The 26,953-nt window shown below is 44.5% G+C and overlaps 2 protein-coding genes across 2 annotated transcripts; both read left to right on the top strand.

Moving 5' to 3' along the window:
• The first annotated feature begins 406 nt into the window (after positions 1-406).
• LOC137535139 (zinc finger protein OZF-like) lies at positions 407-9,420 on the top strand. Its single transcript, XM_068256955.1, has 4 exons — positions 407-470; positions 2,761-2,868; positions 5,967-6,333; positions 7,924-9,420. Exons 3-4 carry the CDS (start codon positions 6,030-6,032, stop codon positions 8,892-8,894), a joined length of 1,275 nt encoding a protein of 424 aa, XP_068113056.1. The 5' UTR covers positions 407-470; positions 2,761-2,868; positions 5,967-6,029; the 3' UTR covers positions 8,895-9,420.
• A 5,694-nt stretch (positions 9,421-15,114) lies between these two features.
• On the top strand, positions 15,115-25,882 carry LOC137535156 (gastrula zinc finger protein XlCGF8.2DB-like). Its single transcript, XM_068256972.1, has 4 exons — positions 15,115-15,196; positions 20,117-20,207; positions 20,706-21,066; positions 24,840-25,882. The coding sequence occupies exon 4, from the start codon at positions 25,203-25,205 to the stop codon at positions 25,812-25,814; it is 612 nt and encodes a 203-aa protein (XP_068113073.1). The 5' UTR covers positions 15,115-15,196; positions 20,117-20,207; positions 20,706-21,066; positions 24,840-25,202; the 3' UTR covers positions 25,815-25,882.
• The last annotated feature ends 1,071 nt before the right edge of the window (positions 25,883-26,953 follow it).

The raw sequence follows: 26,953 nt of genomic DNA on the forward strand, positions 1-26,953 counted from the left end.
TGGGGTACAGGGGAGGCTGGCTGGGGCGTGTAGCGCTCCTGGGGTACAGGGGAGGCTGGCTGGGACGTGTAGCGCTCCTGGGGTACAGGGGGGCTGGCTGGGGCGTGTAGCGCTCCTGGGGTACAGGGGAGGCTGGCTGGGATATGTAGTGCTCCTGGGATGGTCGTGGAGAAGTATCAGGATGTGAAGAAGTGCACAAGATGCAGTGTACGCTGCTGCCCCTCATTTTGCGCGCTAGACAATACATAGCAGTATGGACATGGGATAGCAGCTCCCCTTGTGGGGATTGGAAAAGGAATACATACATAACAGAGGGCGCGGTGTATTCCAACTCTGCCCCGCCTCTACGCCTCCCTTTTTGTAGTCAACGTTCCAGACTCCACCCAAAACCCCTCCCTATCACCTTGCAGGGCAGAGACGAAGTGGGCGGAAGTAGAGAGAAGTCATTGCAGAGACTGGCGACAGAGGAGGTAATATAGAATGTTATTTTATATTTACACCCAGTAATGGAATAAACCCACTTAGTAAGAGGGGCCAACCCCTAATGTACTCCCATCACTATTATTACCTGTTGGTGGTCAGGAGACCCTCTGAGGGGTAATATGGGCTGAAAATGAGCCTGAAAATGCCCTACCTTTCTAGGCAAGGAGTGAAGGGTCAGCATGTGCCCTGTTTAGATTGGATTGTGAGCTTCTGTGAAGTAAGTGACAAAACTGTCTATGTACTCTGTAAAGTGCTGCTGAAGATGTCAGTGCTATATAAATTCATAATGATAATATGGTAGGACATTAGACTGTGCTTATGGCAGGGATTAGAGTGTGAGTTCGTCTGAGGACAGTCAGTGACATGACTATGTACTATGTAAAGTGCTGCAGAAGCTGTCAGTACTATATAGCTACATAATAATAATATTGTAGGACTTTAGACTATGACTATGGTAGGATTAAAGTGTGAGCTCCTCTGAGGGCAATCAGTGACATGACTACGTACTGTGAAGTGCTGAAGAAGATGTAAGTACTATATAAATACATAATAATAATATGGTAGGACATATGAATAAGGTAGGGATTAGATGGGGAGCTCCTCTGAGGACAGTCAGTGACATGACTATGTACTCTATAAAGTGCTGCAGAAGATGTCAGTGCTATATAACTACATAAAAATAATAATATTGTAGGACATTAGACTATGACTATGATAGGATTAGATTGGGAGCTCCTCTAATGACAACATGATAGGCAGCGATGACAGTGAGCAGAGGGGACCAGCAGTGACACCCGGAGAAGGTAACAAATAGTGGCAACAGCAGAAGAGAAGACGAGCAGCAACATCAGTGGGAAGAGATGACAAGCAGCGATGTCAGGGGGAAGAGGTGACAAACAGTGTAGACAGGGGAAAGAGGCGACAGAGAGTGATGACAGCCGGAGGAGGCGATGAGCAGCAGTGACAGCGGGAGGAGGCATTGAGCAGCAGGTACAGCAGGAGGAGGCAACAACAGCAGTTACTGCGGAAGGAGGTGACGGGCAGCAGTGACAGTGGGAGGAGGTGACAGCAGCAGTGATAGCGGGAAGAGGCGACGAGCAGCAGGGACAGCAGGAGGAGGAGAAGAGCAGCAGTGAGAGCAGGAGGAGAAAAGCAGCAGTGAGAGCAGGTGGAGGAGACGAGCAGCAGGGACAGCGGGAGGAGGCGATAAGCAGCAGGGACAGCGGGAAAAGGCGATGAGCAGCAGGGACAGTGGGAAGAGGCGACGAGCAGCAGTGAATGTAGGTGGAGGTGACGAGCAGCAAGGACAATGAGAGGAGGGGGCGAGCAGCAGTGAGAGCAGGAGGAGGTGACAAGCAGCAATGACAGCGGGAGGAGGCAACGAGCAGCAGCGACAGCAAGAGGAGGCGGCGAGCAGCAGTTACAGCAGGGGGAGTTGATGAGCAGCAGGGCCAGCAGTAGGAGGGGACGAGCAGCAGGGACAGTGGGAGGAGGGGACGAGCAACAGAGAGAGCAGGAGGAGGCAACAAGCAGCGGTGACAGCGGGAGGCGGGGACAAGCAGCAGAGAGAGCAAGGGGAGGTGGGGATGAGCAGCAGTGAGAGCAGGAGGAGGCGACAAGCACCAGTGACAGCGGGAGGCGCGGACGAGCAGCAGGAAGAGAGGACAAGTATTGAGGACAGCAGGAAGGGGTTAAAAGATAAATGAAAACCGCATGGGCAGGGTTAGAGATCTTACTTTTTCAAAGGACAGATCTTTAGGACTCACTAATGGTCAGATTCCATGGGGTAAGTAAGATAGCAGTATTGCAGAGGCTCCGTCCTCCTTGCACTGCTCTGTGTCAGGTAAAAAGGGTGCAAGTTTCGGTTACCTCCAAGGTAAACTATAAAGGCAGGTGGGGAGAATGAACACAACCCCACTCGGGTATTAGGAAGTCGCTCTCTGTCGTGATAGATGGAGTACCCCCCCTCCACACAAGGTGGACAACCAAACATACGTAGAACTGGTACTATAACAGAGGCTCCAGCAGATATAAAATATATTAAAAAAGAAAAAGGAGGCAGTGGTAAACTTGCCTGCTGGTTGATGACTGAAATTCAGTCAGTTACAAAAGGACTTTTTATTTAGTAATTTGCAAAACTCCAACATGTGATCAGTTTCGTGCAGCCCACTTCTTCAGGCAAAAAGGGAGTATCTGAACCAGAAGATCCTCCATGAGTGGAGCTGCTGGTGCCTTTAATAGTACTAGTTGTAATGTTGGTTACTGTTTATTACATAGGTTTATGAAAATGTGAAGATGACTGCTAGTGACTGGGATTATTTAGAAAGACACAACGATCTCACAGGACATCATCATGGAGAATCAGCAGCCCCTTGACATCACAAGGTAAGAGGAGACTTTCATTCCTTGTAAAGGAGAAAGCAGTACAGAGGATCCACCTAGATCTCCCCCCCATCATCTGATAAATGCATTTGGGAAAGCAGAAAACAGCTGATTTTACTGAATATTTTGTCAAATGGCAAGGGCTGGGACCCACTAGGGTGATTTTGGCAGCATTTTGGGATCGCTGACAATCACTGGCAATTCCCCTCAAAAAATAAAGTGAGTGTTGGCGAGCCCATTAGTGCGATTGCAATTAGAGGTAATTGCAGTCGCAGCACATGCAGCATTTTGAGAGCATTTGTGCTCAAGGCTAAGTATATAAGCGCTGCAAAATTGCTTTGAAAATGCATTTGCAACACTTCAGGGAGGGGGGGCGGGGATTTCCTGATTCCGTCAGTAGCCCCGCCCACTACAGGAAGAGGTTACAGGCACTTCTCTGATTGGTCCTAGAGAGAGAAGCACCTATGGGCGGCACGGTGGCATAGTGGTTAGCGCTCTCGCCTTGCAGCTCTGGGTCCCCGGTTCGAATCCCAGCCAGGTCAACATCTGCAAGGAGTTTGTATGTTCTCCCCGTGTCTGCATGGGTTTCCTCCGGGCACTCTAGTTTCCTCCTACATCCCAAAAACATACAGATAAGTTAATTGGCTCCCTCCTAAAAATTGACCCATACACTACACAATACATACATAGACATAGGACTCTGGTAGGGATTAGATTGTGAGCTCCTTTGAGGGACAGTTAGTGACTAGACTATATACTATGTACAGCGCTGCGGAAGATGTCAGCGCTATATAAATACTAAAATAATAATGACCTCTTCCTTTAGGGGACTGGGCTATGGATGTATGCTATTGTACCGGGAAATGCTATCGTAATCGCAATAGGAATCGCTGCACACAGCACTGTTGCGATTTTAAAGTGCTGCAGCGATTCCTAGTGGGTCCCAGGCCTAAGGCTGTTACTGAATGGAAAAGTAAAATTACCGAATTGTGGGATAAATACCTCAATATACACTCACCTAAAGGATTATTAGGAACACCATACTAATACGGTGTTTGACCCCCTTTCACCTTCAAAACTGCCTTAATTCCATGTGGCATTGATTCAACGAGGTGCTGACAGCATTCTTTAGAAATGTTGGCCCATATTGATAGGGTAGCATCTTGCAGTTGATGGAGATTTGTTGGATGCACATCCAGGGCACGAAGCTTCCGTTCCATCACATCCCAAAGATGCTCTATTGGGTTGAGATCTGGTGACTGTGGGGGTCATTTTAGTACAGTGAACTCATTGTCATGTTCAAGAAACCAATTTGAAATTATTTGAGCTTTGTGACGTGGTGCATTATCCTGCTGGAAGTGGCCATCAGAGGATGGGTATATGGTGGTCATGAAGGGATGGATGTGGTCAGAAACAATGCTCAGGTAGCCAAAGGCACTTAAACAATGCACAATTAGCACTAGGGGGCCTAAAGTGTGTCAAGGAAATATCCCCCACACCATTACACCACCACCACCAGCCTGCACAGTGGTAACAAGGCATGATGGATCCATGTTCTCATTCTGTTTACGCCAAATTCTGACTCTATCCAGACTCATCAGACCAGGCAATATTTTCCCAGTCTTCAACTGTCCAATTTTGGTGAGCTTATGCAAATTGCAGCCTCTTTTTTTCTATTTGTAATGGAGATGAGTGGTACCCGGTGGGGCCTTCTGCTGTTGTAGCCCATCCGCCTCAAGGTTGCGCGTGTTATGGCTTCACAAATGCTTTGCTGCATACCTCGGTTGTAACGAGTGGTTATTTCAGTCAACGTTGCTCTTCTATAAACTTGAATCAGTCAGCCCATTGTCCTCTGACCTGTAGCATCAACAAGGCATTTCCGCCCACAGGACTGCCGCATACTGGATGTTTTTCCCTTTTCACACCACACTTTGTAAACCCTAGAAATGGTATTGCGTGAAAATCCCAGTAACTGAGCAGATTGGGAAATACTCAGACTGGCCCATCTGGCACCAACAACCATGTCACGCTCAAAATTGGTGAAATCACCTTTCTTTCCCATTCTGACATTCAGTTTGGAGTTCAGGAGATTTTCTTGATCAGGACCACACCCCTAAATGCATTGAAGCAACTGCCATGTGATTGGTTAATTAGATAATTGCATTAATGAGAAATTGAACAGGTGTTCCTAATAATCCTTTAGGTGTGTGTATGTCAATTTACAAAGATTAGAGCATGCGATAAAACAAGTGAGATGTTCAGTATTCATATCCAGCCTGGAGCTGTCAGCATTCGGTAAAATAGAAAGGCAAAGGAGCCGGCCAATAGGAGGAGCCACCCTGTCTAACTACTCCCCTCACTGACAGTGATGTACTGTAGGCAGGACCTTAGAACATTTACAAATCACAAAGGCGCAGGAGCAGGGCACATTCATAGAGGCTTGCCTGTAACCCTTTAGACGTGAACAGGGAAAGACTGATACAGAGAATAAGAGGAATTAGAAGTGGCATGCAGATCTAAAGGGACACCGGGGATGCATTTTACTGTTGTACACTGTCACAGGACAGACGCACCGAATTTGCACAGCAATGGCTCATGTTTTAGGCAGACCACTAGGCAGAATAACCACAACTCTGGCCAGAGGTGGGAGAACATCACCATAGCAGAACACAACTTGCTGCAGACATTACTCTACAGCTGGGTAGACTTCTACGTCTTAGTGATTTGAAGCTTATGTATTCAGTCAGTGTGTGTGTTTCCTACAGACGGATCCAATAACAGAAACCCGCCAAAGAGATGTACAGGTCCTCTTTATTCCCAGGATAGTCCACCTAGACCCCCCCCCCCCCCCGTCATCTGATAATCACATAGAGACAATGTATTCTATCAGTGTGTGTGTTTCCTACAGATGGATCCAGTAACAGAAACCCACCAGAGAAATGTACAGGTCCTCTTTATTCCCAGCATTTTACACAGGAATGTCCAATCACCCCCACCATTATCATGTAGGTGGGACAGAAGGTTGAGAACTTGGTTCCATAAACCAGTAAACATATTCTGTGCAGTCTCAGTCTATAGAAGTGTTTCCTTTTGTTTTGTAGGTTTAAAGTGAAGAGGAGATTGATGAAAAGGCTGATGCTAAAGAACAAGAAGAAAAGACCTATATGAGGTGTGATCAACAGTGCACAGAGGAGGGTGACATGATGAGGACAATTAAACGAGAACCAGAGACTTTTGTTAGGAGTGATCAGCAGTCTATGGTAGAGAGTGAAACTAGGGGGACATTTAAAGAGGAAGAAGAGATGTATGTGAGGAGTGATCAGCAGTCCATGGAGGAGGATGTAATGATGAGGACAATTAAAGAGGAAGAAGAAGAGAAGTATGTGAGAAGTGATCAGCAGGCTATGGAGGAAAGAGACATGATGGGGACAACTAAAGAAAAAAAATGTTCTCTGGAGATTAACACAGGTCAGTAGCAGAAAACATGATCATTAGTAGTTTTCTAACTAGTTTTACTTCTAAAATTTTAAATTAAAAAGAGAAAATCAACAGATCTTTACATTGCCTCGATAGGAAGAAAATTAGGAGATACTGTACACCATATGAAAGGCCCATCTCCATTCCTCAGTATAACATCATAGTACCAACAAATGAGGAGGGGATACTGTACACCATATGAAAGGCCCATCTCCATTCCTCAGTATAACATCACAGCACCAACAAATGAGGAGTAGATACTGTACACCATATGAAAGGCCCATCTCCATTCCTCGGTATAACATCATAGTACCAACAAATGAGGAGGAGATACTGTACACCATATGAAAGGTCCATCTCCATTCCTCAATATAACATCATAGTGCCAACAAATGAGGAGGAGATACTGTACACCATATGAAAGGCCCATCACTATTCCTCAGTATAACATCATAGCACCAACAAATGGGGAGGAGATACTGTACACCATATGAAAGGTCCATCTCCATTCCTCAGTATAACATCATAGTACCAACAAATGAGGAGGAGATACTGTACACCATATGAAAGGTCCATCTCCATTCCTCAATATAACATCATAGTGCCAACAAATGAGGAGGAGATACTGTACACCATATGAAAGGCCCATCTCCATTCCTCAGTATAACATCATAGCACCAACAAATGGGGAGGAGATACTGTACACCATATGAAAGGTCCATCTCCATTCCTCAATATAACATCATAGTGCCAACAAATGAGGAGGAGATACTGTACACCATATGAAAGGCCCATCTCCATTCCTCAGTATAACATCATAGCACCAACAAATGGGGAGGAGATACTGTACACCATATGAAAGGTCCATCTCCATTCCTCAATATAACATCATAGTGCCAACAAATGAGGAGGAGATACTGTACACCATATGAAAGGCCCATCTCCATTCCTCAGTATAACATCATAGTACCAACAAATGAGGAGGAGATACTGTACACCATATGAAAGGTCCATCTCCATTCCTCAATATAACATCATAGTGCCAACAAATGAGGAGGAGATACTGTACACCATATGAAAGGCCCATCTCCATTCCTCAGTATAACATCATAGTACCAACAAATGAGGAGGAGATACTGTACACCATATGAAAGGTCCATCTCCATTCCTCAATATAACATCATAGTACCAACAAATGGGGAGGAGATACTGTACACCATATGAAATGCCCATCTCCATTCCTCAATATAACATCATAGTACCAACAAATGAGGAGGAGATACTGTACACCTGATGAAAGGCCCATCTCCATTCCTCAGTATAACATCATAGCACCAACAAATGGGGAGGAGACACTGTACGCCATATGAAAGGCCCATCTCCATTCCTCAGTATAACATCATAGCACCAACAAATGGGGAGGAGAGGAAATACTCTACACCATATGATATGCCCATCTCCATTCTTTCAAATGTCTTAGTGATTAGTTGTATTGGTGCTAGTTGCTTTACCAACATACATTAATACAAAGTAAATACAAATTAGTCCACTAATAATATTATTTCCCATATTACTCCACAGATGGGCGCTATGTTCAGAACACCCTGCAGGAACATTCTTCATCATTTCCCAGCTGTACTGCAGAAGATAATGGCGTCACACAATGTTCTCCAGGAGCAAACCCCATTACTAAAAATACACATCAAATACTGTACCATGAGGAGAGATCACCGGATCCCTCTAATCCTGAGGAATCTTCTGACAGATCCCATCCTGTTACCCCAAATATCCAGATAATATTTATCTGTGTAGATGCATCAAATAATCCTCCTAATCCTGAGGAATCTTCTGGTAAATCTCACATTGTTAGAGATGAAGGAGAGAAGAGATTTTCCTGTTCTGAGTGTGAGAAAACTTTCAGACTGAAAAGAAGTCTACGCTTACATCAGAGTGTCCACACAGGGGAATCGCCGTTTTCATGTCCAGAGTGTGGGAAAGGGTTCAATAATAAACTATACCTTGACGTACACATCAGAAGCCACACAGGCGAGCGCCCTTTTGTGTGTCCAGAGTGTGGGAAATCATTTGCTGATAAAGGTAAACTGGCTCTGCACCAGAAGAAACACACCGGCGAGCGTCCTTTTTCATGCTCTGAGTGCGGGAAGAGTTTCACTGAGAAAAGATACTTCATCATGCACCAGCGAATTCACACTGGCGAGCAGCCCTTTTCATGTTCAGAGTGTGGGAAAGGCTTCACCGAGAAGCGATACCTTCTTGCCCATTGTACAAGTCACACAGGCAATCTTCCGTTTATCTGCTCAGAGTGTGGGAAAGGCTTCTCAATGAAACGATACCTTATTGTGCATCAAAGAAGTCACACAGGCGAGCGGCCGTTTTCATGTTCCGAGTGTGGGAAAGAGTTCTATATGAAACAATGCCTTACCAGTCATCTTAGAAGTCATAAGAACGAGCATCCTTTTTCATGTTCAGAGTGTGGGAAGAGGTTTACAGCTAAAAGCAGCCTCGTAAGACATCAGAGTCTGCATGCTTAGTAATAATGGTTACGGATGTGCGGAAGCTTTTATGAATTTGAAAGTGAATTTGAAAGTGAAGATCTTGTGTCTAGCGATGTGCTACATTGCTATGGAGAGGCGGAGGGAGTGGGAGGGGTGAGAAGGTGAACAGTAGCCTCAGTCTTGCTTAGATGAGATCTGGAAGTGTGACAGATCCAGGCCGCTATACACACACTAGATGTTCGGCAGAGGCGAGATCAACAAGCCGCGTTAACCAAGAACCATGTAGTGTGTGTACAAGGTCTAAGGAAGCGAGGGATCAGAATCCATGCCTAGCTGTGTTAGCAGTAAGCAATCCTTGATATTAGACACACACATCATCACCAAGAGGGTCACACATATCACCCTACTCAGCCATCAGCCTCATCAGTAAAGCCTTTTAGTGTTTTGTTTTTTTCACCAAACTAACTAAAGTTGCATATAATGAATTTGGCACACCCTACTATTTATAGTGAACCTGAAATGGAAATAACATTATGTGATAATGTATTTTATGTATAGTAAATAAAACATTAGCAACATAGAAATTAGTCTCATATTTATCTTATTCTGCTTATGGTTTTATTTTTAAGATTGGTTTAGATTGTCACAGCTGATGTTCAGAATTCCCATTTTGTTAAGCTGAAAAGTAGTAGCAAAATAATTTCTGTACTGTTAGCCAATACAATTATGTAGGTAGACAAAAAACAAAGTTTTGCAAAAGTAATTCCTTTAATGTCTAAGGGCCTATTTCCACTAGTTCTGCATCAGTTTTTCTGCATCCAGATTTCTGGATGTGGCTGCTTAGCGCCTGTTTCCACTACACGCGGATTCTGGATGCAGAAAAACTGACTCCAATGAATGCCTATGGGCTTGTTTCCACTAAACGTGATTTGCGATCTTTCGTTTCCCAATGAACTCAATAGTGGAATCTGTCCGTTTTTTCAGTTTTCCTGAATCCAGAATCCGCGTGTAGTGGAGATGGGCCCCAAGTTTATTTGTGCAAGCTTTCAGGGAACTAGTCCCCTTCTTCAGGAATATGTCACCCTCCAGAAATGCTCCCTTCCCAATGCCATCATGCTTTGCCATGTAACAGCAAGTCTGACTTCACCATTAGAGCCCAGGTAAATCACAAACTGAGCAAGGCACATTCTGATGGCAGTCAGAATGATAAGTGAATGTAATCAGTGTACAGTATAGACACAAAGTCCTGGACAGAATACTGTCATGGCTGAAATTGTTGGCACCCCAAGAAATTTTTCCAGAAAATCAAATATTTCTCACAGAAAAGTAGCGCAGTAACACATGATATATATATATATATATATATATATATATATATATATTGCCTTTGTGTGTATTTCAACAAAAAAAGAGGGGGGAAAATCAAATTGGACATTTTAAGGTCACACAAAACTCCAAAAATGGGGTGGACAAATGTATTGGCACCCTTAGCATAATATTTGGTTGCAGACCCTGCAGGAAAAATAACTGAAATCCTTTGCTTCCTATAACCACCCTTTGCTTCCTATAATCAATAAGCTTCTTACACCTCTCAAATAAAATAAATACCAGTACCCTTAGGCTGCGCTTCACAATCCCTTCGGACAAAAAGCTGTTACACAATCCAATAGTTCAAGTCTCAGGTGGTGCGCACTATTTAGACAACCACGTCCATATACTTCAATATTCCCTATAGTTGCGCTCAGTCCCTTGATCCTTACATCCAGATTCCAGGGGCCAATCAAATATTGCACCTTAATGAACAAAAGATATATATAGTGTAATATGTTCTGACAAAAGAGATTAGCACCCTTTTCGTGACAGTCACACTCTGGGAGCAGTGTATATGTATAAATCAAGGTAAGATGCCCGACACCACCTATATCAAGCACTCCCCCCCTAGTTATCCCTGCTCACCAGCAGCAAAACACAGCAGGTATCACATCCAGTTCACCACACTGCTAAAAGCTCAATGTTGCCGTCATCAAGGTTAATATGCTTTGGACATAATCTAGGGCTCAAACAAGAAGGATCATGTGTAAAACCGTATTATTTAATACAACCTTTAAAACCAGTAATGCCCGTACATGAGAAAACAAGTAAACAGCATAAATATCACCATCTCTGGATCAGGAAGATAGCAGCGTCCCGCATCCCCTCTCCGTATGCTCCTCTTGGTGTGTAGGCCTTGGCTCCGCCCTACCGGTTTCGTCATACAATGACTCATCAGGGGCTGATATGTTCTTTTGTCAGAACATATTACACTATATATTTCTTACACCTCTCACCTGGAATGTTGGACCACTCTTCCTTTGCAACAGCTCCAGGTCTCTCTTATTGGAAGAGCGCCTTTTCCCAACAGCAATTTTAAGATTTATTTACGTGTTTAATGGGATTTAGGTCTGGACTCATTGCTGGCCACTTTAGAACTCTCCAGTGCTTTGTTGCCATCTATTTCTGGGTGCTTTTTGACGTATGTTTTGGGGTCATCGTCCTGCTGGAACACCCAAGAACTCGGGCACAAACCCAGCTTTCTGACACCTGGCTCTACAGTGCAACCCACAATCCTTTGGTAATCCTCAGATTTCATGATGCCTTGCACACATTCGAGACACCCAGTGCCAGAGGCAGCAAAAATAACCCCAAAACATCATTGAACCTTCACCATATTTCACTGTAGGTACTGTTACTTTCTTTGTAGACCTCATTACATTTTCGGTGAACAGAATGATGTGCCTTACCAAAAAACTCTATCTTGGTCTCATCTGGCCTCAAGATGTTTCCCGGAAGGATTTTGGCTTACTCAAGTATATTTTGGCAAACTGTAATCTTGCTTTTTTATGTCTATGTGTCAGCAGTGGGGTCCTCCTGGTTCTGCCATAGCGTTTAATCTTATAGTTTGCACTGACACTGATACTCCCTGAGCCTGTTGGACAGCTTGACTTTCTTTGCAACTTGTTTGGAGCTGCTTATTCACCATCCAGACTATCCTGTTTTGCAAACTTTTCATCAATTTTTCTCTTCTGTGCACGCCCAGGGAGATTAGCTACAGTGCCATGGGTTGCAAACGTCTTGATAATGTTGCACACTGTGGACAAATGCAAATCTAGATCTGGCACTTTGTAGCTCCCTGGATGTACATGGTGAGCTTTCTTAAACTGAAGTGAGCGGGATTTAGAAGCTGCCATATTTATTTTAAACAATACCAGTTACCTGGCTGACTTGCTGATCCTCTGCCTCATACTTCTAGCCACAAACCACCCTGAACAAGCATGCAGCAGATCAGTTGATTCTGACAAGGGCAGGTGGGCTCAGCACTGGCTGCATATAATACAGTGTATAAAATGCTGTCAATATAAAACAACATTGCATGTGATCCTTAAGTGCTCAAGTCTGCAAAACATTGCTTATAAGGCACTTTTGTATTGACCTGAGGAAGCAGGCCTGCACCTGTGAAACGCATTGTCTGTTGTGCATCAAATAAACATATACTTACCTTTTTGTGGTTTTGTCTTTGGAGGTAACATTATTTACTCCTAGATATTCACATTAAGTAATCAGATACTTAGGGCGCCTCCAACAGAGTACCTAGTCTAGCCTAACCCTTCGGGGTCATATATTGTAAACAGTGTTTCCAATAAATCGAAGGAGCGCGACCAACTAGAGCCTTCCCGGCAGACCTGGAATACTGAGTGAGGACGGTTAACTTCTCGCAAGTTTGAATGGGGAACCTATCCTTGTGAGTATAATTCATACTTCTAACTTTTTTCTACTTGTACAAACGGTACTGCACCATTGGGCTCCTGGTCTCTCTTATTTAGATACTTGGAGATGATTACGATCACCAGGGATCACACGATCACCAGGGATCACACCAGTCTTCTCGACAATGTGATCATTCAGCCACTCACACCACCAGAAGAAGCGATCCACATGTGCAGGGCCATTTTGGAGCCCCAGGCAAAGCATATTTTTACAGTTCAAGTAAAATGCGCAATAAATGCACTTGGACAGCGTCCAGCTTTCTCTCTCTCTTTTTTAAAAACCAGGTTCAGGTTCCCTTTAACCCTACCCACTCTTTCCTAGACCTGGTCCACACTAGCTCCGGAAACATATCCGTGGCTGCGTTTTTCAAACCTGATGAAAAACGGAGTCCCGGTCCCGGATACTAATGTTCAAAATAGCAGCCAGCCTCACCCAAGTAAAAAACGAACCCGTCTGCGTTTGCGGGGACCCCTTTTCAAAACCTGAACGGAAGGTCCGGATCTGCTGCATTTTCACGCAACGGATCAGGACCACGGATACACGCAGGGGTAGTGAAAGCAATGAGAAAACGCATCTCCAGCTCCACAGGCAAAAAACTGATGTGAAAACGGATAGCCTGAGCTTTATGATTGGCCCAAAAAAATCCTCCCACTCCTTCCTAATGATGGAGACGTTTTCTGTCAGGGAAAAACTGAACGGAAACTGATGCACTTTCATCAGTTTGCAGTACGGTGGGTACTTCCCCTAATCTTCCCCTGATCCGGACTGCAGTGTCCGTCCTGCAACTGTGTCTAGTGTGGACCCAGCCTCTGTTTGTGAAAGCCATGTGTCCATCTCGCCTTGCTCTTCCAGCAATGAGAAACCATTCAGTATATTTGTTCAGCCCTTTTATAAATATGATAGGTAGGGTGTGTTAATCTCCTTGGCTTTCTGATTAGCTCTGGGTTTTAGGGTCTAAAAGCAGGACAATGTTTTCTGCTTTTAGATCCAAAATTCTGAACTAATCACACACCAGAGAACATCCTCCCCCCACCCCACAGTGCTGGCTCCCCCTGGACAGAACTCACCTCCCTGGGATCTAGCACTGAATTTCTTCCTCCTGTCCTCCAGGGGGTGCCCTATCTATGGTGAGATCGCCGTCTGTTGTCGTGTGATAGACGGCGATCTCACCCAGGAAACTTGGAGGACACATGGAGACCGGATATTATCAGGGAGAGGAGTTTTAAGTGCTGCTCCACTGCCTTCTCTATAATAAACCGTCCAATAGTTACCCTCAGGAGTACCGCTACCAGCATGTTTTTTTTTTTTTCACCCAGAGTCTGATTCGGGAATACTGATACAAAGGTAAATGCTTTTTGACAATGAGCAGGAAAAGGAGATAAGATTCTGCTGAACTGCACTACTGGCCACAAAGAGTTAATCTGTTAACAGCAGAAAGAGTAGGTTGGCACTGTCAGGTGACTGGCACTAAAAGGTAAGGACTTGCTGGCGCCCTCTTCCAGCTCTTCCCTGACTACTTTATGTAGATGATGATGGAATAAGTCTGGGTGGGGGGGGGGGGGTCGGAATGGCAACCAGAAACCTGGTCTGTCCAATAAAAATGCACCATCACCTCAACAGGAAGTGGAATTATACTAAAAAAAAATGATAATGGGCTTTATTCACAATCATTTTCCGCATGCGGTAAACTACTTGCAGGAAATTTGCGACCAAAATAAGACCATGTTGTCATTCACAAAACTTTCCGCATGTCTTTTCTTGCAAGCAGAAAATGTGCAAAGGATGCTGAAAATTACCGCAAAAGTCGGTAATTTGCGCAAAAGATCCAAATTCACAATGAAAATTAGGCGCATTATTTCTGCCTTAAGTACCGATTTTTTTATCACCTACAAGTAACAGTTGATATATTTTGCTTCCCATTGACTGTGTTTGCAGGACTTAGAACATTTTTTTGGGGGACAATTTTTTAATGCTACTTTTTTTTCTGCATGTTTATCGCACGTTTAATGTCAGTTTACACCTGTTACCGCACTTTTTTTCTGCAAAAATTTTTAGTGAATGTGGGAAAAATGCGGAGATTACCGCTAGCGGTAATTTAGCGGTAATAAATTCTTTACCGCATGCCTGATTGTGAATAGAGCCCACTAGGGCAATGAAACAAACACTCTTATATGCAACAGTAGTCTTTATTTTTGCAGTATTGTGGTGTTCAGTTTTACACCAAATGAAAACTGATTTAATAAGCAAGAGGTCTGGTTAGTTTATCTTTTTTTTTTATTTAGACCTGAGAGGCACTGCAAAAATTATATACAAACATAGATGGTTCAAACATAAGCATTTTTTTTTCTTGGGAATTTCACAGGCTGCAGTTTGCATATTGACCACAAGATGGCAGTATTCGCAATAAAAAAAAATGATACTACAACACGGGTCACGCGGAAAGCACTGAAGGGTGGAGCGTACAGAGACAGGAGGTTGGAGGATGTAGGCTATAGAAGGTACTAGACACATTACTAGGACTGGCAGCAGATGAGGTAATTAGTCCCTGTACCCCCTGACTGTGCTTTGGTAGAGCACTGCACTAGTACAAGACCTGCGTCTCTCTCATCCCATTTTTCTCCCAGGTATGTGATAACCCGAGCACTGGCCTCCACCCACTGATCTCCATGCTGTCTGCATCTGAATGTACATTTACTAATTCTGTGTGACTGCCAGTTCCTATGATGTTCTTTACATACCAGTCAGCCGCCCGCTTTGGCTGCTTCCTCTCCAATCTGATATGCTGATGACATTCTCACCTGCAGCTCTTTCCTTGTTCAGAACTTGTGAGGAAATTCCCAATTTGGGTACTTACCTTGCAAGAGAGAAGCCTCTGGATCATCTGGGGGCTTTCCCCATCCGCCTTGCCGTACCAGCGCTGAGACCCCCAAAGCTCGCGGCCGCGCTCCCGTACGTACCCAGCCGCACTGCACAGGATGGCCCAGCCACGCAGGTTCAGCTGCATGCTAGTGTACAGGTGTGAGCTGTCTGCACCTGCACAGTGCGCCGTGCTCTGTTGGCGGGTTTGTCGGGGTCCTGGCACAGCTATGGCGAGGCAGACGGGGAAGTCTCTGAAGGATCCTGAAGCTTCCCTCTCCCGAGGTAAGTACCCAATTTCCTCACAAGGTCTCTTTAAATGATACCTGAAGTGAGAGGAATACGGAGGCTGCCATATTTACCATTGCCTGGGGGCAGTCCTGCAGATCATGAGGCATCAGTAGTGTCTGAATCATACAGCTGAAACAAGCATGTGGTAAATCCACTCAAACATCTGATCTGCATGCTTTTTAGGGTCTATCGTAAAAAGGAGAAGGGTTAGTTCACCCTGGGTGCTTTTTCAGTGCTTTTGCCAGCGATCAGCAAAGCGCTGCTACTAATGTATCCCTATGGATACATTCACACTGCAGCGTTTGCTTCAATCAATCGCTCTGCATGCGGCGTCTTTGGGGTGATTGTGCTGTGATTCTCGTTCTAATGACAGGAATCACAAGCGCAAATCGCACTGAATCGCGAGATTTTGCCTGCAAATTGTTCTTCACACTGCAATCCCATTGCGCAGCCTGCAGCAAGATGCTTGGGGTATTGGAAGTCAGTGGGCAATGCAGTAAGTTTGAACGACAGAAAGCTGTGTGCATGTACGGACTGACAGGAATCACGGTAACGTACTTCCTGTCTAGCAGGGAGTACGTCACGGAGCAGCGCTATGCATATGACCCTGTTCTCTGTAGTAACCCCGAGAAGGGGGGGAGATAGAGAGAAACTGCTCTCTCAAAAGGAATCGACCTGGATCTCGAGGACTGACGCAATGGGCCCATTGGGGTTCAATGACAGAAATGAACTTAATGTTTTTCTGCAAAAATACTAGTATGCTCTAATATTAGAATGTTTATAGCTTATATTCTCCTTGCCTGTACCTGGTTTTCGGGTGTCACTCTCTGGTGTATCTTTCTCTCTAATCCTTTAAAAATACAATTAACCCTAAAGATATGCATAAAATCCTGTACCTTGGTTGTGGGATCTTTCCCTTTAAGCGATGCATTGATGTCTTCACATTCAAGGTTCCCCCTGACCATTACGCTCTGTGCGGTCTGGATATCCGTCCTCTCCTGCCCGTGTTGAGCCCATTGCATGGTACACATTGCAGCGTCCGACGGGGGCGGTCTTACGACTGGCTTCCGGGTGGATGCAGCATAACTAGGAAACTAGTAGGTTGCCATGACTGCGACGCTTGAATAGCGCCGCGGAGCGTGGTGACGTGACCAAGATTGCCGCCAGCGTGAGGCTGCACTCAGTGATGACGCGCGCTTACGCTGGAGGCCATGGGCTTACCATTGGCTCGGGAGGACATAGTGGGCGTGCGCAACATGGCGTATTTTAGGCGCTCACCTGGTCTGCGGCGTTTGAGCCTTATCCCCGCCGCGGAGAGCAGCGGTCCACGAGGAAGCTACTTTAGCGAAACAATTGTCGACCGGACAGATCTCTGTGGGTGGTATTATCCGATGGAATGGTGATGTATTGCGATTGGATACATTCTATTGTACAGCATTGTCCTTCATATTGCAAACCTTGCCAATAAATGTGGCAGTTTAATATCAGCTGGTGCCCATGTGAAGACCTTGTTTTTTGTTGACATGCATATGACCCTGTTGGCGCATTCTGCCGTAGAGTCGTAAGTGACATGTCTTGTGTTACGGCAGGAGCATGGCATCACACCGCAATGCAAAAATCAGGTGTAAAATTTAGAACCCTACAATTTCTAACTCTTCCCCACTCCCCGGCCCTTAAATGAAGAACCCTACAGTATCTACATCATGGCCATTTGCACCACTTGCAAATATTCATCTTGTTCCTCTGTTGGTCTGTGGAATGCCAGGTCTGTCTGCAACAAACTAACTGGGATCCAGAATCTTTCCTGAGCTAAATCTGAGTATTTGCTTTGCGGCATTGTATATTTTAAATGTCCAGCCACTCCTAGTCTTCTCCATTGTCTCCTCTGAGCACCGCCAGGCACGTGTGTAACATCACACAAGTGCCGCTGGGTGTGACTGCGGCGTTTAGGGGAGTCGGCTGAGGAGACCAGGAGACGGTGCAGGTGAGATTACAATGCACCTGGGGATACATTAAGATTTGACGGGCTGAACCGACGGAAGCTGCCTGGCGGAATCAGCGGCATTGCGAGGCCGATCCCTCAGACATTTTATGCTGAAATTGATTAGGAATCGGCCTACATATATGGGAGGATATTGGGAATGTTTTATGTCATCATTCTCATCTCTACTAGTTAAATGACCACTATCGCGAAATTTCGAAAAAACGAAACTAAAAAAAGATCTATTCTGAAAATAATGCTAGTAGAAGGGATAGTGAAGGGTTAAGGATTAGTTAAAAAATAAATCACCCTGCTGTTTACACATTCACGGCAGCGTGACTGTGACAGCTCTTCCGATGGACAGCTCCTATCTGCTGGCTAACAGCACACCTGATGAAGGGCTCCGCCCGAAACATGTAGTGTACTGTCTGCTTCACTACAGCTTGTCGCTGCACACAGCTCCTGAGTGCCGTGTCTTCCTTTTTCGTTGTTGCCTAACAGCACAGGAGGAGACAGTTGGAGGGCTCGTTCGCATCCTGGGGGCGTTTTCGGCATTTTTTCAAGCACAGGTGTTTTTCAAAAATCGCCCACAAAACGCTTGTGCAATGAATCTCTATAAGAAGGTTCATATCAGCACGTTTCATCCGCTTTGCGCTTTCCAAAGCGGTGCCTGTACCATTTTTTGGGGGCAATTTTGGGTCAATGGAAGGTATAGGAAGAGTGCTAAGCGCTAATAAAATCGATTTATGCTGCGATTGCGGTTTTAAGAATAAATACATTGTATTTATTATTTTCCGGGTCAAAGAGTTCACACGGAATCGCTCTGCAAAAGTGCTTACAAAAGCGCTTTGCATAAAATTGTTCCACGCAGTGGAGTGCCACGAGGGGGGGGGGAATAAAAACGCACAAAAAAAAATCGATTTTAGATGTGAACAAGGCCTAACTGTTTGAAAAGCCGTTAGCAGCCCGCAGTACAGTCTAACAATCTTAGGCAGCAGATAGGAGCTGTCTGTAAGAAGAGCTGTCACAGTCACGCTGCCGTGAATTGTGTAAACAGCAGGGTGATTTATTTTTTAAATAATTCTTAACCCTTCACTATCCCTTCTACTTGCATTATTTTCAGAATAGATCTTTTTTAGTTTTATTTTTTAGAAATTTTGCGATAGTGGTCCTTTAACCTCCTTGCCGGTTATCCTGAGCTCAGCTCTGGGTAACCTGCGCAGGAGGATTTCTCAGGCCACACTGGGCCGATTTGCATAATTCTTTTTTTTCCTACACGCAGCTAGCACTTAGTACGCGATCGCCGCCGCTACCCGCCGCGCTGAGCCGCCCCCCCGCCCCAGACCCCTGCGCAGCCTGGCCAATCAGTGCCAGGCAGCGCTGAGGGGCGGATCGGGATTCCCTGTGACGTCCATGACGTCGGTGACGTCATCCCGCCCCGTCGCCATGGCGACCGGGGAAGCCCTGCAGGAAATCCCGTTCTGAACGGGATTTCCTGCTTACTCTGATCGCCGAAGGCGATCGGAGTGGGTGGGGGGATGCCGCAGCTCAGCGGCTATCATGTAGCGAGCCCTGGGCTCGCTACATGATTTAAAAAAAAAAAAAAAAAAAAAAAAAAAGTTCTGCGCTGCCTCCTTGCCGGTGGGAATTAGACCGGCAAGGAGTTTAAACTAGAGGTGAGGAGGATTCTGGGAGGTCACATATCACACTTATCTCTGTTAATAAAACACACACCTGACTGGAGAGGCGAGGAGGATTCTGGGAGGTCACATGACATCACACTTATCTATGTTAATAAAACACACACCTGCCTGGAGAGGTGAGGAGGATTCTGGGAGGTCACATGACATCACACTTATCTCTGTTAATAAAGCACACACCTGCCTGGAGAGGTGAGGAGGATTCTGGGAGGTCACATGACATCACTCTTATTTCTATTAGTAAAACACACTTCTGGCCATAGAGGTGAGGACAGTACATAATGTTAGGCCTTTTACAGCTGTTCCTTTTCCTGCAACACCTCACACTAACCTCCCTGCACATCCAGCCCCTTGCAGAAAGCCCCATGATATTCATATAATGAAGGAGTCTTAACACCAAAGTCCCCAGCACTAAACAAAGAGGACCAAGACCACACAAACGAGTAATAGCCGGCCTGAGGTTGTCTGGCCTTGGCAGTAGCCAACTTCTAAATGAGGAAGATGATTCGCGGGTCACATTATGTAACTCTTATCTCTGTTAATATAAAACACACCTGAAGAGAGAGCGGTGAGAAGGATTTGGGGAATGGACTTAGTAATATTATCTACTTTATGTTATTACACAGAAACATGGAGTGGGGAAATGGTGACTATTTAGAAGGACACAAGAACCTTCACAAGAAATGATGGAGAATCAGCCGCCTTTCACATCATCTGGTAAGAGGAGACTTCCATTTCTTGTAGAGGAGAGAGCAGTATGGAGTCGGGTCCACCTACACCCCCCATCATCTGTATTCAGTCAGTGTGTGTGTGTGTGTGTTTCCTATAGATGGATCCAGTATCAGAAACCCACCAGAGAGATGTTCAGGACCTCTTTGACCCAACCAGGAAGGTGAAGGCTAAAGCTGTGACTACACGGGTCGATTCTGGCGCTCAATTCTGCGCCCGATCCTTTTGCCCGTTCAATTCTCTTATCACCCGCTCGCTTTTCTTATCTTTTTTCAATTCACTTCAATGACAAATTGAACAGCAAAACGATCGAATGGCGATCAGACATGTCGGAAATGATCTATCTAACCAACTTATCAGCTCAGAATCACCCGTGTATTCTCAGCATAAGACCTCAAAAAGTAATTTCAACCTGTATAAATTGGATTCTTCTGTGCAATCTTAGTGTAAAAGGTTTGTTCTCTTATACATGTTCCATTGTTTTAGGGTGAAGAAAAGATTGATAACAAAGCTGAAGCTAAACAACAAGAAGATAAGTACTTGAGGAGTGATCTGCAATCTCTCGAGGAGGGTGACATGATAGGGACAGGTAATAAGGAAGAAAAGAATATGTTTGTGAGGAGTAACCAGCAGTCTACTGAGGAGGGTGGGATGGTGACGACAATTAAAGAGGAAGAAGAGATATATGTGAGGAGCTATCAGAAGTCTATGGAAGAGGGTGACATGATGAGGACAAGTAAAGAGGAAGAAGAAGAGATGTATGTGAGGAGTGATCAGCAGTCTTTTGAGGAGGAAAAAACAATGACGACCGTTAAAGAAGAGGAATGCTCTCTAAAGATTAACACCGGTTAGTAACAGCAAATATAACAATTAGCATTGGTTCACAATTTCATTTTACTTTTGTGAATGAAAATTAGAAAGAGCGATTGAGAATGGGCAGATCTTTACATCATCTCATAAGGTAAAATTCCAGTAGAAATGATTGATTAGCAAAAATGTTGTTTTCATTTGTTTCTTTGAGCTGAAAAGATATTTAAAATAAAAATAAATGTAAGTTGGCTATTTATCAATCAAATTGAACTGTTGCTAATGTGAATATAAATATGATTTGTACTTTATATTACCAGTTTGGAGATACTGCACTTCAGTAAATCTCCAAGTCCATTCCTCAGTATAACATCATAGCACCAACACATGAGGGGGAGATACCGTACACCATATGAAAGGCCAATCTCCATTCCTCAGTATAACATCATAGTACCAACAAATGAGGGAGAGATACTGTACACCATATGAAAGGCCCATCTCCATTCCTCAGTATAACATCATAGCACCAACAAATGAGGAGGAGATACTGTACACCATATGAAAGGCCCATCTCCATTCCTCAGTATAACATCACAGCACCTGCAAATGAGGAGGAGATACTGTACACCATATGAAAGGCCCATCTCCATTCCTCAGTATAACATCATAGTACCAACAAATGAGGAGGAGATACTGTACACCATATGAAAGGCCCATCTCCATTCCTCAGTATAACATCACAGCACCTGCAAATGAGGAGGAGATACTGTACATCATATGAAAGGCCCATCTCCATTCCTCAGTATAACATCATAGTACCAACACATGAGGAGGAGATACTGTTCACCATATGAAAGGCCCATCTCCATTCCTCAGTATAACATCATAGCGCCAACACATGAGGAGGAGATACTGTACATCATATGAAAGGCCCATCTCCATTCCTCAGTATAACATCATAGCACCAACAAATGAGGAGGGGATACTGTACACCATATGAAAGGCCCCTCTCCATTCCTCAGTATAACATCATAGTACCAACACATGAGGGGGAGATGCTGTACACCATATGAAAGGCCTATCTCCATTCCTCAATATAACATCATAGTACCAACACATGAGGGGGAGATGCTGTACACCATATGAAAGGCCTATCTCCATTCCTCAGTATAACATAATAGTACCAACACATGAGGGGGAGATGCTGTACACCATATGAAAGGCCCATCTCCATTCCTCAGTATAACATCATAGTACCAACACATGAGGAGGAGATACTGTACACCATATGAAAGGCTCATCTCCATTCCTCAGTATAACATCATAGCACCAACACATTAGGGGGAGATGATGTACACCATATGAAAGGCCCATCTCCATTCCTCAGTATAACATCATAGTACCAACAAATGGGGAGGAGACACTGTACACCATATGAAAGGCCCATCTCCATTCCTCAGTATAACATCATAGTACCAACAAATGAGGAGGAGATACTGTACACCATATGAAAGGCCCATCTCCATTCCTCAATATAACATCATAGTACCAACACATGAGGAGGAGATACTGTACACCATATGAAATGCCCATCTCCATTCCTCAGTATAACATCATAGTACCAACAAATGGGGAGGAGACACTGTACACCATATGAAAGGCCCATCTCCATTCCTCAGTATAACATCATAGTACCAACAAATGAGGAGGCGGTACTGCACACCATATGAAAGGCCCATCTCCATTCCTCAGTATAACATCATAGTACCAACAAATGGGGAAGAGATACTGTACACCATATGGAAGGCTCATCTCCATTCCTCAGTATAACATCATAGCACCAACACATGAGGAGGAGATACTGTACACCATATGAAAGGCACATCTCCATTCCTCAGTATAACATCATAGCACCAACAAATAAGGAGGAGATACTGTACACCATATGAAAGGCCCATCTCCATTCCTCAGTAGACACATTACCAACAAATGAGGAGGGGATACTGTATACCATATGAAAGGCACATCTCCATTCCTCAGCATAACATATTACTAACTAATGAGGAGTTACTGTACACCATATGAAAGGCCCATCACTATTCCTCAGTATAACATCATAGTACCAACAAATGAGGAGGAGATACTGTACACCAAATGAAAGGTCCATCCCCATTCCTCAGTATAACATCATAGCACCAACAAATGAGGAGGAGATACTGTACACCATATGAAAGGCCCATCTCCATTCCTCAGTATAACATTATAGTACCAACAAATGAGGAGGAGATACTGTACACCATTATTATTATTATTATTATTTTTTATTTATATAGCGCCAACATATTCCGCAGCGCTTTACAAAGCACAATAAGACGACAAGGGGAACATAGATACAACTAACAAATATACAGCAGAGTTCCAAGCAGCACAAATATTGTTACAAAAACAGTAAACATTAGGAGGATGACCCTGCCCTTGCGAGCTTACAATCTAATGGGTAGTGGGGGACACACTAGGTAAGGGGGTGGAGGATGGATGAGGCAGTGATTCTTTGCCTCTGATTACATTGTGACAAATAAGTAAATAAAGGGCTATAGAATGTTATAAGCTTGTCTGAAAAGGTGTGTTTTAAGAGTGCGTTTGAAGATGTCCAGGTTTGGAGCATGACGTACAGGCTGTGGAAGAGAGTTCCAGATAAGGGCTGATGCTCGTGTAAAGTCCTGGATGCGAGCATGAGAGGAGGTGATCAGCTTAGAGGCCAGGAGAATTTCTTGGGAGGAGCGAAGGTTGCGGGAGGGACAATATCTTGAGATTAGTGAGGAGATGTATGGAGGAGACAACTCGTGGAGGGCTTTGTATGTTAGAGTCAGGAGTTTGAACTGGATCCTCTTGGTAATGGGTAACCAGTGGAGAGAATGGCACCATATGAAAGACCCATCCCCATTCCTCAGTATAACATTATAGTACCAACAAATGAGGAGGATATACTGTACACCAAATGAAAGGCACATCTCCATTCCTCAGTATAACATAATAACAAATGAGGAGGAGATATTGTATACCATATGAAAGGCCCATCTCCATTCCTCAGTATAACATCATAGTACCAACAAATGAGGAGGAGATACTGTACACCATATGAAAGGCCCACCCCCATTCCTCAGTATAACATCATAGCTCCAACAAATGAGGAGGAGATACTGTATACCATATGAAAGGCCCATCTCCATTCCTCAGTATAACATCATAGTACCAACAAATGAGGAGGAGATACTGTACACCATATGAAAGGCACATCTCCATTCCTCAGTATAACATCATAGCACCAACAAATGAGGAGGAGATACTGTACACCATATGAAAGGCCCATCTCCATTCCTCAGTATAACATCATAGTACCAACAAATGAGGAGGAGATACTGTACACCATATGAAAGGCACATCTCCATTCCTCAGTATAACATCATAGCACCAACAAATGAGGAGGAGATACTGTACACCATATGAAAGGCCCACCCCCATTCCTCAGTATAACATCATAGCACCAACAAATGAGGAGGAGATCCTGTACACCATATGCAAGGTCCATCTCCATTCTTCAGTTTAATGGCAACAAATGAGCAGGAGTTGTATTCCATTTGAAAAATCTATCTTTTTTCTTCTAAATGTCTTCTTTGTATTGGTGCTGGTATTTTACTTACTTTTCCCTTTCAGAACAATGTGAAACTTTTGATTGCTGGACCAACATACATTAATACAATGTAAATAAAAAAAGGCGGCATTAATAATATTATGTCCCATATTTCTCCACAGATGGGCACTATGTTCAGAACACCCTGCAGGAACATTCTTCATCATTTCCCAGCTGTACTGCAGAAGATAATGGCGTCACACAATGTTCTCCAGGAGGAAACCCCATTACTGGAAATACACATCACAGACTTTACCATGAGGAGAGATCACCGGATCCCTCTAATCCTGCTGAATCGTCCGACAGATCCCATCCTGTTACGCCAAATATCCAAATAATATTTCTCTGTGTAGATGGATCAAATAATCATTCTAATCCTGAGGAATCTTTGGGTAAATCTCATGTTGTTAGAGATGAAAGAGAGAAGAGATTTTCATGTTCTGAGTGTGAAAAAACGTTCAGTCTGAAGAGAAGTTTACGCTTACATGAGAGTTCACTCAGGGAAATCACCCTTTTCATGCTCAGAGTGTGGGATAGGTTTCATTAATAAACAACACCTTGACGTACACATCAGAAGTCACACAGGTGAGCGTCCCTTTGTATGTCCAGAGTGTGGGAAATCCTTTACTGAAAAAGGAAAACTACTTCTACACCACAGAAGACACACAGGTGAACGTCCATTTTCATGTTCAACGTGTGGGAAAAATTTCACTGAGAAACGATACTTTATCATGCACCAGAAAATCCACACTGGTGAGCGGCTGTGGTCATGTGCAGAATGTGGGAAAGGTTTCTTTTACAAAAGAGAACTTGTTAATCACCAAGGAAATCATACGGGGGTGTTTCCCTTTTCTTGTTCAGAGTGTGGGAAAGGCTATACTGAGAAACGCCACCTCATTCTACATCACAGGAGTCACACAGGGGAGCGTCCTTTTTCTTGTTCAGAGTGTGGGAAAAGCTTCCCAATGAAGCAAACTCTTACTAGACACCTGATGAGTCACAAGGGTGAGCGCCCTTATTCGTGTTCAGAGTGTGGGAAATTGTTCACAGCAAAAAGCAGCCTCACTAGACATCGGAATATGCACACCCAGCAATGACAGTGACAGATGTGTGGGGGCATCTGACAGATTTAATTGTCCACGGATTAAATGTATAATGAATACAAGTTTATCTTTCTGTCACAGCTGATAAGGCGAACATATTGAAATTTGCAGAATTGTGAAATCTCAACTTTTTTGTTGTACCACTTTTCCTGTCCCAGTGTCTCCAAGGTTCACAGTAAAGCCAGGATAGTCCCAGGGAACAGGGAACCCCCCCCCCCCCCCCTCCATGTTGTGCTGGAAAGAAAGTTTACATTATGGACTGTGTAAGAGGTCTGATAGATCTCGCCCCCAGGAGGAATGAGTAGAAGAACTCTTAACATACAGGTCTACACTGACCCATATAAAGAGTCAATCTGACACATGGACCACAAAGCAAATGTACCTGAGACGAATGAAGTATCAGGATTTATACTTGAGGCTTCCTCCAGTCTCCTTGAGGCCAGTCGTTGCATCTCCATCTCTCCGGGCAGATCCAGTCCCCCGCTGGGAGGCCCGGAACACCGACAAAGATGCGCTTCATCATGCATGGCTGGGAGCGGTCTGCACATGCGGAATTAAGTGCAACTCTGCCAGTGTTCCAGGCCATCCAGCGAGGGACCTGAGCGGCCCGGAGAGATGGCGAGGGACAGAATGGCCTCAAGAGGGCTGGAGGAAGCCCCAGGTAAGTATAAATCCTGAGACTTAATTCCTTTTTAGGTTTCCTTTAACCTTTTGCCAACCGCATCACGCAGACGGGTGTAAACACAGCGGCAGCCCCAGGACCACCTAACGCCGATCGGCGTAAGGTCCTTTGGGGCATGGTTTGCGGGCGATTGCACACGCTAATGCGTGCGCATCCCCACTCTGATGGCAGAGCTCCGCTCCGTCTTCAGTCTGTTAGAAGCGAAACCGCCGACTTTTATTGCTGTACAGCACTGTGATGTAAGGCAGCGCTGTACTGGAGACAGCCGCGTGACACTGCTGTCCCCTCCAAAAGCAGGGAAGTGATCGGCTGTCATAGGCTGAAGCCTATGACAGGTGATCACGCTCATTGGCTGGAGGGGGAAGGGAAGAAGTGGGGAGTATTAAAAAATAGGTATAGTTAATCAAAAATAAAAACAAATATTTATAAAAAAATAAATAAACATCTGGGG

The sequence above is a fragment of the Hyperolius riggenbachi genome, chromosome 10 (assembly GCF_040937935.1).
Source record: "Hyperolius riggenbachi isolate aHypRig1 chromosome 10, aHypRig1.pri, whole genome shotgun sequence".
NCBI lineage: Eukaryota > Metazoa > Chordata > Amphibia > Anura > Hyperoliidae > Hyperolius > Hyperolius riggenbachi.